General features: G+C 39.9%; 1 protein-coding gene across 1 annotated transcript in view; it reads right to left on the bottom strand.

Annotated features, from left to right (window-relative positions):
- Positions 1-8,915: 8,915 nt before the first annotated feature.
- Positions 8,916-11,676, bottom strand: part of gal3st2 (galactose-3-O-sulfotransferase 2) — a 50,237-nt gene continuing 47,476 nt past the window's right edge. Inside the window, exon 4 of the mRNA XM_080053556.1 lies at positions 8,916-10,365. Within this exon, the coding sequence (XP_079909682.1) occupies positions 9,385-10,365 (981 nt within the window). The 3' untranslated portion in view covers positions 8,916-9,384. The remainder of the gene's footprint in view (positions 10,366-11,676) is intronic.

The raw sequence follows: 11,676 nt of genomic DNA, 5'->3' as shown, positions 1-11,676 counted from the left end.
GATGTAGTCATCAAGCAAAACGTAACCATAATAAACTTACCGATCGGACCTGCAAGGCCAACAATGTAAACTGTGGTGAAACATCAACAAGTTTGCAGCAACATGTTGATGATGTGCAGCAAATAAAACAAAACAAATTGCAAAGTTAGTTGTGTTAGGATTTAGGAAAACCACAGAATGTGAGAAACAGTAAAAAGAAACATAAAAGAAAACAGGTATGGGAATAGAATGAGATTAGCATATTTCCAGGGAAATAATCAGCACCTACAAGAGTCTGGAAGCAAAGATGAAGTTAGTAGCAAAACAAGAAACAAGTTTAAGTAAAACTTGTACGATCGCTGCACGCAATAAATCAACTGAAATGCACACCCAAGTGCACAGAGTTAATCCAAACAAAATCAAAAATCAAGCATTCAAAAAATGCTGGCAGCAAGGTGACCAAGATGTCTAATGGTCAGGCAGACGCCAGAGATTCCACACAAAACACAGAGAGAGAAAAGGAGAGAAAAACAAGCCAACTGACTGCTTTTTGGCAAAACCAGAGATCAGAACTCTGTGCTCTGACACATAAAACACCTCAAACTCAACCAAACTATAACAACAACAACAACCCTCTCACTGTCTTACATGTGCTGTGAAGCAATATGCAGGCAAAACACAGAACACAAATCAAGTTTAGCAAAAGTTCCCATTGTCAGAGAAACTTTGGTGTAAATCAGGCTGAGAGACAATCAGTCAAGCTCAGCAATATACGTGTGAAACAAACACTAGACAAAAAATAAAACCTTGGCCAGGAGTGACAATTAGTCAAAAATAAGAAGCAAATGATGAGAAGGTTGTACTTTTCATCCTCTCAGGGAGTTACCAAAACCATTAGGTGTGAGTAACAATCAGATAGGAAGACTCTAGAGGGCAATAAATGAAGATAGGGACCATAGTACAGTTAAACTAATAAAAATAAAGTATAGCTTTCACAAATTCCCAAGTTGTCCTCTGCAGGACAACTCCAAACTTAAAAGGAAAGGTAGAAAAGGAGAATGGAAAAGAGCAAAGAAAAACTGGCACAGAAAATAGGTAAAGGAGGAAACATGAAATCCTACATTTCTCAAATGTGTAAACAAAAACATTACTAAGATGGGCAGCTGTTGTTGAAAGGCATATCCATAAGCTATTCTATTTAAGACCAAAAAGGTGATCAGGCATTTTGCCTTGTAAATCTGGTTGATTTGTATGTAGTAAATGAGGCTTAGCAATAGCAATGATGGGTGTGTGCCGGGACCAACCAATATGCAAGTGGGCACGACAACACCAAACTCAAAAGGAATCAAAGACAGACAGGCTGCTGAATCTAGACAAGGGGATAGCAAAGCCATCTGAACTGGGAATTAAATGGTAGCTAAAAGACAGACGATGCTTAACCTCTAAGGTTAAAGCCAGCATGCAAAAGCAAAAGTGTATTGGCTACAGAATGCGATGAGTTTAGAGCACTGAAAAACAGAAATGCTCTGGGGTGACAGGAACCGTTTGGCACTGGAGCTCTGGAGGGAAAGTAGCTGAAACCCTAGCCCAGTCATTACCCAATATAGCGATCAATAGAAGTCGTAACTCAGCGGTAGTTGGTCTGAACTCGGCACAGAAAACCAGTAACGCTTCCGAAAAACGTGTCTCTCCAACATCTTTAAGTGCTGGGAGATAACACATAGCGGCTAAAAGCACATAAGTATCCCAAGGCCGCTGAACAAAAGCGGGTTCGGCCGGCCTGGCCACTTCCATCAAGGGAAGTGCGTTCTCAGAAATTCTGTGAAGTAATGGTGCAATACTCACCGGGTCCAGTAGCTTGGAGGGCAGAACTGGAACGGGAACAGAGGTAGACGCCACCTTGTTTAGCGCAACCACACTGAGGTGTGTCAGGTCTGGGTATAATGGGACGTAGGGCGGAGGCCCGCATGTGGTTTGTGCCGTGGTCATGCCGGCTGCGGCAGCGTGTGTTGTCTCCGGAGCACGTTGTTGTCTGGGGCTCCGGGCGACCTTTAAGCATAAGCCCTGAGACACAAATGGCGTTACTTTGTCCCCCGCTGGCTGGCACCAATTGCTCCGTCTTGTCGCTTCGTCAAACCATTGGTAAAATGCCAGCCAGTCGGCGCTAAAACAACTCTTACTTTTCATGTGCGCCGTACGGGTTTCCTCTGCCTGCAATTATGTTTTAAGGTTGATTAGCTGAGTGACGCTGAAGCTACCGCCGACAGGGAAGCCGAAACGAACCCATACATGTATTTGAGTCACAGATGAAAGCCCATAGTTTGCTTTCATATGCAATATAATTGGCGTATCTGGGATGGGAATATTCTCCCTCGCTTTTCTGCTAGAAGCCTTTCCCATGTTAAAGAAGGCCAAAGAAAAGCACACACAAAACTACCAACTTACCTTTCCACACGGGTCGGCACGTTTTGTCTAGTTAACACAAAGCACAGCAAAATTAAAAAAAGAAACAGTTGCAACCAAACAATACAATAAAACAAAGACAAAACAAATAAACACTTATGAAATTTCAAAGTCCTTGCCTTATGATCAAAATGAAAAAACCCCGCTAAAAACAACAGTATCTTGGTCTGTCAAAAGATAAACAATTCTGAAGATCCTCCCTCGGCGATATCTATATAACTGAAAGCCTTCCTTGGCCGAATTCATGTCCCAAAATCCGTCGATTTATAACCTAACAAGAAAACATTATACGACAGCCTACCTTACCGATGGGCTCTGTTTGTCCGTCAAACTTTAAGGCTGTTTCGTCAACCCAGCCGCGTGCCACTTAACAATCGAAAGGAATCTCAAATGTGTTAAACCCGTCCCCCACACAACATGCAGAGCCAAAACAAACTAGTCAATGTTAACTCTGGATTAAAGATATTTCCCTGCAAGAAACACAACGGAGTGCTTCACCCTGGCATGCTGTATGTGACTTTTCCCACAGAGAAAACTTCAGAATTCAAATCTTTTAACCCAATCGTTTTTTGCTTTTTAAATAAAATCAACCCCTCACTTACTGGTACTTTTAGGAGGAGACGGCAGAGTTTTCACGGGACGAGCAACAGAATTCCTCTCTTTCCCGAGTTTTAAAAGGGAAGTTTTTGTGCGAGATGAGTTCAAAGAATCAGGTGATCAGCCAAGAAAACTGTTGTCGGCCCCGTGTTGCTCCGGGTCGTCTCTCCTCCTGGCTAGCTCGCCAAACTGTAATAGGAAAATTAAGCAAACAGTGATACGTTAATAGTAGCATCAGGTTTCATTTAATCATACAGCAAGGATCTCCGCGGAGAGGTCACAAATACAGACACAGAGATTGTATGTGCAAGAGTGACCCCGTTTCGTTGAAGAGACGGATATTTAAGCACATTGCTTTTCGATCGAAAGACAGACTAATTGTACATAATTTAACCATAGGAGGAGTTTGAGCATAGGACAATAGGAGACTGATACTTAAGCACATTGCTTTTCGACCGAAAGACAGACTAATTGTACATAACTTAACCATAGGCGTGGCTGTCCGAGTGGTCGTTGGGTAATCTACATTTCAGTTACAAACCACATGCAATATATCCAATTACACTTATAAGTCTATATAAAACAATGGTTAAGTAAGCATTCCAATATCTGAGTCCAGAGATATGTCATATGCAAAATCTGCTACCACAATGATCACCCCTAGAAATTTGTTTTCATATACCCTTTCTAAGTTTACACCCTCTATTTGTACCTCAATGTTTTCCGATTTTTTACAGTTTCCAAATATCATAATTTTAGTTTTATTTAGGTTTAGAGATAACTTATTTCTGTCAAACCAATTTTTTAGTCTACTAATCTCTGCGGTCAATATGGACAGAAGTTGCTGCAAATTTTCCCCAGAAACCAGTATATTTGTGTCATCTGCAAAAAGTATACATTTTAGAGATTTTGATACATTGCAAATATCATTGATATACAAGTTAAATAACACTGGTCCCAGCACTGACCCCTGCGGAACCCCACACACGATGTCCAAGCATTCTGACTTATATCCCTCCATCATCACAAATTGTTGCCTTTTCTCGAAATAGCTCCTCACCCAATTCAAAACTACCCCCCAGATCCCATATTGTTCTAGTTTTATAATTAATATGTTGTGATGTATAGTATCAAATGCTTTTTTTAAGTCTATAAATGTCCCGATCGCAAATTTCTTATTGTCCGTGGAGTTAGTGATTTCTTCTGTGAGTTCTGTTAAGGCTAGTGCTGTTGACCGGTTTGCTCTGAATCCATATTGACTGTCGGTGAGTAATTTATATTCATTCATTTAGGAGTGAACACTGCAGTCTAGGTTCGCTCCCGTGAAATTGTGTATACGTTGCTTGGCAACGCCCTCCTGCCCGCCTATCACTCTCCCTTTTAGATTTTCTTCATTGCATTTTCTTTTTTTTCTTTGATGGTTCAGCCCCGTTATCAGTCATTATGACGACAAATAACTGTCTCAAACAAGGCTCCCGCTCCCCTTCCCTCACCTGGAGGGATAGGCTTCTCAAATCACGTTGCTGCGCCACACTGAAATCTGCGACCAATGTGCATGCTCTATGTGACCATAGAGCATGCACGCGTGAACCGAAAATCGGACTGGGTGTGCGACCAGACCAAACGCAGTAATAAAAACTATATAAAAACTAGGGCTGTCAAGCGATTAAAAAAAATAATCTAATTAATTACAGGCTCTGATTAATTAATCTAAATTAATCGCATACTTATATGACACTTTTATGCCTGTTTATAAACAACTGTAGGCCTATAGGCTACCGTTCGTCTCTCTCTCTCTCTCTCTCTCTCTCTCTCTCTCTCTCTCTCTCTCTCTCTCTCTCTCTCTCTCTCTCTCTCTCTCTCTCTCTCTCTCTCTCTCTCTCTCTCTCTCTCGTAACTTTTGTCTCTTCCCCTCAGCCAGGCTTCTACATTAAATACATTTAGGAACTAGGCTACTAGCGCCGAAAAAAAACACAAAAAAACAAGCAGGCTAAATGACGCGCACACACACAAAGAAGGAAAAAAGACAGGCATATGCTAGGAAGAGTGAGAGGGGGCTGGTGTCCGTTTAGACGATCGCAACTAGCAAAAAGTGAGACACGGCGGAGAATAACATAAGACGTATTCCTACCTTCATGCTTATTTGCCCGGAGCAGCCCATAACACATCCATAGAGCCCTCTTTGCTTCTTTCTTTACTCTTTAATCCCGTGCGGGTCGTGTCCGCAAGATACAGGTGCAGCTCCGCTATCGTCTCACCTCTTTTGCACCGGGTCAAAGGGAAATATAGAAGTGCGATTAATCTTCGTAAATTTTTTTAATCTCGTACATTTTTCTGTGATTAATTAATCGAAATTAACGCGTTAATTTGACAGCCCTAATAAATACGTCTTTCTTTGCACTGATGGTCTCGTTTGCTGTTAAAGGTAATTTATGATTATGAGAGGAAACATGAGGCAGTTTAAAAGATATTTAAATGTTACTCGTAGCCGCTTAAATGTTACTCGTAGCCGCTTCTAAGTAAGTGTACAGACTGAGAGTTTGAGATGATAGAAAGGCAACAGTAACTCAATTAACCACTCATTACAACCAAGGTATGCAGAATACCATTAGTCATGGAATATTATCAGATTTTTGGCCAATCTGGGAATACATTTCTTCCCTCCAGCTTTCTTCACAAATGTGTTTGTAAAGGTGTCTATTAACACATCTTAAAGGTCACATATTATGCTAAATGCACTTTTTAAATGTGTTCTAACATATCCATGGGTCCACGGTGTGCCCAGAGACTGCCAAAATATTTTAAAAAAGAACAATCTCTCCTGTTCTCACTCTCCCCCTTTCTGAAACCCCCACCCCTCCCCCCCAATATACTCCAGTCAGAATTTTCCCCTTTTCTGACCTCACAAACTGGAAAGCCAGAAGCTTCCACTGTGCAGCCCACACCCCTATTTCTTATTGGTCCACGGCCCTGACAGACAGAGGGCGAGGTGTATCTGGCTTCGCTTCCGGACAAGGGGCGGGGGCAGCTCAAATATTGTATATTTACGAGGGGAGCTGCAGCTCTTTTTAAAAAATAGGCCATTGTGAGATTAGCTGAACATCAGCATAGTACAATAAATTATCTGAAAGTTTTTTTCAGCAAACAATTAAAGAAAAACTTATTAGGGACCACTAAGACCATATAATATGGTGTATAATAGAACCGAAAAGTGTATAATATGGGAGCTTTAAAAAGTTGAAATTCAACTCCCCTAGGAAAATCTGTGAGAGATGCTGAAGGTTGCGGTTGTTTATATAGTCCATGGGCCAGACCAGATATCGGTAGCATCTGGGTGGGCACATTGTAGTTGTGATTTTTTATATCTTATACAATCCTAGAAGAGGTTTTGATTTGATAGACCTTTTATATTGGTAGCTTTTTAGTGGTTATCCCCTCTAAAAGTAAAGGCTACTGTAATGGAGGAGAGACACTGCAGGTGAATAGGGTAGCAGTTTTAACTTATAAATATCAACATGAAACTTTGCCAGTTGATTTCTTACATCAAAACAATGATTTTTTTATATAACTTATTTTTCTGAAATGTTTGAATAAATATGCAAATTTGGCAATATCTAACTAATTATGCGCACATTTGTATTTTTTTTAACCCCCCAAAACTAGGTGTTGGAAATAGCCAGAGTTAAAATCATTATTTCATTTTTACAACTTACATGTGTACACAAGGGATTACATGTGGACACAAGGGATTTTTTTTTATTTTATAAATCAAAAAATACCATCAAAAAATAGTATTGCCTTTTCGTCATGTTTTTAAGAAGAAAATGTATCATAAATCAGACAATTAACAACATATGGGCAAGTCCTTCTGCAATATCCTTCAGAATAGTGCTAGGAATGATTATGGAAAGTTTAGTTGATAAGTGCTTCAAAAGTTGTAATTCTTGGTAAGTATTGAACAAAGCTGCTGTTGAGATAACTGGGAAAGTTTGATTTATAAAATGAAAAAAAGGCTGTATCCATATTCTGTTTTGCAAAAACTTTGGACACATGTAAGTTTTAAAAATTAAATACGCATAATTAGTTAGATATTGCCAAATTTGCATATTTATTCAAACATTTCTGAAAAAATTGTAATATAAAAAAATTGTGTTTTAATGTGAGTAATCAACTGGCAAAGTTTCATGATGATATCTATAATTTAAAACTGTTACCTATTCACCTGCAGTGTCTCTCCTCCATTACAGTAGCCTTTACTTTAAGAGGGGATAACCACTAAAAAGCTACCAATATAAAAGGTATATCACATCAAAACCTCTTCTAGGATTGTATAGGATATAAAAATCACGGCTAGAATTTGCCCACCCAGATGCTACCGATATCTGGTCTGGCCCATGGACTACCCCACCCTTCAGCAGCTCTCACAGATTTTCCTAGGGGAGTTGAATTTCAACTTTTTATGATGTGTTAATAGACACCTTTACAAACACATTGGAATTTATTTACAAATTTTCACAATATAATAATATGCCCCAACTACATCTCTGAACGCACAACACGTCTGTTCTGCCCCCTAGGCAGTAGATTTCATTTGGTTACAGCATTACCTCTTTGGCTAAGTGTGGTATTACATCATATTATTAAAGCTCCCATATTATACACTTTTCGGTTCTATTATACACCATATTATATGGTCTTAGTGGTCCCTAATACGTTTTTCTTTAATTGTTTGCTGAAAAAAACTTTCAGATAATTTATTGTACTATGCTGATGTTCAGCTAATCTCACAATGGCCTATTTTTTAAAAAGAGCTGCAGCTCCCCTCGTAAATATACAATCTTTGAGCTGCCCCCGCCCCCTGTCCGGAAGCGAAGCCAGATACGCCTCGCCCTCTGTCTGTCAGGGCCGTGGACCAATAAGAAATAGGGGTGTGGGCTGCACAGTGGAAGCTTCTGGCTTTCCAGTTTGTGAGGTCAGAAAAGGGGAAAATTCTGACTGGAGTATATTGGGGGGGAGGGGTGGGGGTTTCAGAAAGGGGGAGAGTGAGAACAGGAGAGATTGTTCTTTTTTTAAATATTTTGGCAGTCTCTAGGCACACCGTGGACCCATGGATATGTTAGAACACATTTAAAAAGTGCATTTAGCATAATATGTGACCTTTAAACAGGAAGTAGCCCAAATGTTTCAGTTTCTTGCCTGGTCTGATGAGTCTCGATTTCAGTTGCGACATTCAGATGGTAGGGTCAGAATTTGGCGTAAACAACATGAAAGCATTGATCCATCCTGCCTTGTATCAACAGTTCAGGCTGCTGCTGGTGGTGTAAATGTGTGGGGGATATCTTTGTTTAAACGCCACAGCCTACCTGAGTATTGTTGCTAACCATGGTCCATCCCTTTATGACCACAGTGTACCCAGCTTCTTATAGCTAGTTCCAGCAGGATAATGCACCATGTCACAAAGCTCAAATCATCTCAAACTGCTTTCTTGAACATGACAGTGAGTTCACTGTACTCCAATGGCCTGCACAGTCACCAGATCTCAACCCAATAGAGCCCCTTTGGGATGTGGTGGAACCAGAGATTCACATCATGGATGTGCAGCCGCCAGATCTGCAGCAACTGTGTGATGTTATCATGTTAATATGGACGAAAAAAAATTACTAAAGACTTAAATAGTAATTGTAGTGGCAATTTGTCCTCAATAAAACAATAACTTGAAAATAAAGAAATCTAAATAAGCAACGTAATAAAACAGACACTGAGGCACCAGGGGGACCAATCTTATGCAGTGAGGGAAAAGAGTCAACTGTCCAGCCAGGCTTTTGGGTTTCTGAAGGTTTAATTTCCAGTATGCAAGCAAACAAACAAATGTTGCAAAAATGGGGATTTGCCACCTCAACTTCTTTGTCTCTCTTGTTCTGCTGGTAAAAAACCATGTGCCAGTGCCATCCAGTGCCTGTCTTACCTGTGCCCGCTTACCGCTATATAAAGACAACCGGTGCGCCACAGCTGTAAATGTGTTATCATTAAATATTTAAACTGAAATAGCTCCAACAGTAATCACATGTCATAAACTGCTCAGTAGAAGCCTCAGTTTAGGACACAGACAATTCCATAGCACTTCAACTATTGGTAGGCCTATAGCAGTAAAACAATATATTTTTGTTTTTGTTCAATCCTAAAAAAATTATTTTGTTGATTTATAATGGACATAACCTCTAGAGGTCACTAGCTGCTTTATCATTTAGTTTTTATAATTACAGAAAGTTAGCATTAGACAAAACTGCTGCAATTATTATACAGTAAATGTAAAACATCTAACAGTGTCTTATTATGAGTTACCACTTAAAGTACACTTGTTTTGTTGTAAGCTTCTTTGATTGTTAACAGAGCAGTTGTTGAGGGTTCTTGGTTCTTGAGATTTGAGAATGTTCTTCTGTAATGGGCTGCCCTGGTCCAGACCATTCCCATCCTACTTGTTGTGTGTGAGCGTTGATGCTGTGGAGAAACCATCCTTGTAGCTTGTCTATGTCTAGCAGCTAGCTCAGGGAACTGCTTGGTATACAGGTGGTCTGTGTACTGCAGTTCTGGAGTTATAAGTCTCTGACATTGTGTTTTGGTTTGCTTGTCTAGGCTTGGGTTTAGGTTATAGCCCTGAATGACAGCTGCCCCATACTGGAACGGCTTCAACCTGGCATCTTTTATCTGGGATGGTTCGACGGCCCCACCATCTTTCAGGCAGATGTTTGCTAGCTTGGCCTGTAGCTCTCTTAACTGAGATACTTCCCTCTTCATCTGCTCCAGCCCAACCAGCCTATCCACTTTGTACCAGAAGGTGGTGTTAAAGTGCGTGTAGATCCTCCAGTCTAAAGCATTCCATCTCTTGATTTTATCTGCAGTGTTTGGTAAAAGTGAGTGACGGGTCCGGTCACTCCGACTGTTGAGTTTAAAGGAAACAATGTCTTCCAAGGACCAGCAGAGAGCATGCTTGAGCAAGATCAAAGACTCATCAAAGTATTCAGCAATAAGAATAAGGTGGAATTCCTGTTCAATGGACGCAATAGCCATGCTGGCTCTCTCCTCTTCAGCATCAGCTGCAATGTTGTTATCAAAGCCAAAGTCGAAAGCCAGGATATTGTGAGCGTATTGGTTGTTGGTAACTGATGAGTTGTAGTTTCTCCAGATGTTGTCTAGAAAGTAATCCAGGGTGGGAGTGTTGCGGAAGGCTGGGATGCTCTTGTAGTAGTTAAAGATGGACTCCATTAAGGCCACAGGATGCCTCACTATAGAAAAGTAGAAGGTGTCCTCAGGCATCACTTTTGCCGCCTGTGACATAACATAAGGAGACATATATTTTTAAGAGGCATTTTGAGGGAATCGAGTTCTACATCAATGTTACTGAAATTAATAATATACATTTGTTTGTACTTTTATAAGTGATTAATTAAATCCAAAGAAACTGGTGTGATCTTTTTTCTTTTTTTTTTAAAGATATTTTTTGGCATTTGTATGCTTTATTGATAGTGTAGAGACAGAGTTGAAATGGGGCAGAGAGGGGAGTGACATGCAGAGAACGACCGTGGGCTGGAATCGAACCCGGGTCCGCTGCTGGCCGAGGCCCATGGGGGGGACGCCCTACCAATTGAGCTAAGGGCGCCCCTGGTGTGATCTTTTATTATTATATTTTTTAATGTAGAACTAAGCGCCCTTGAGGCGTCGCTCTAATTTTTCTGCAATCCATTCCTCTCCTCGTCCCTCATCCTTCTGGCTACTCATCCCAGACCTACCCCTGATTTGACCTTCTATAGGTTCAGCATCTTAATGATTTTATTGACAGAAAGATTTGAGCAACATCAGAACAATGACAAATAATGCACAGCAGGCACACAGAATCATAGTCTACTCCACAACGTAAAACTAACATTTACTTAGCACATGTGGTAGTGGTAATTCCTCTTATTTGAAATATGAACAGTTATCATGAATCTGATCATTATTATATACTGCTTGTAGTCCACTGACTGGGAGGCTCTTATGGGCCCAGGCCACAACAACAACACTTTTGCTGACACTTTATATTCATATATACATTTCTGCGAGCAACCAAAACCTACACAAGATTAAAAAACCACAAGCCCTGGTTCACCAAAAAACTCAGAGGACTAAGGCAACATAAAGAAACACTTAACAATAAGGTGTTACCCATAATAAGCATTAACTAACCATAAGTTAACTGTTAACTTATTGGTCTAGTAATCATTTACTAATGGTGTTCATGTAAGGTGTTAATTTCTACATTATTTAATGTTTATAAATATGCTATTAACATTAGTTCATACATTAATAAAGCATGAACCAACAGTTGATTAATATAATAAGTATCAATTAACTGTTAACAACTGTAATTTTTTAAACATTTACAAGTAGTTTTACATGTTTATTAAGGTATGAAGTAATTATGGAATGATTTATAAATACGTTAGTTAACACAAGGTTTGCATGTTCATTTATTAATGCTCTTTGTGACCCTTATTGTAAAGTGGGGACAATTCATCCATTAAGTAGCACTTAATAAATGCATAAAGGTGCTGAATAAGCATAACTTAAAGGCATACTTAGTAGGGCTAAGTATTCGAA

This window comes from Ammodytes marinus (genome assembly GCF_949987685.1).
Source record: "Ammodytes marinus genome assembly, chromosome: 3".
Lineage (NCBI taxonomy): Eukaryota > Metazoa > Chordata > Actinopteri > Uranoscopiformes > Ammodytidae > Ammodytes > Ammodytes marinus.
Note: the sequence above shows the minus strand (reverse complement) of the source record. Positions and strands in the feature narration are given on the sequence as shown.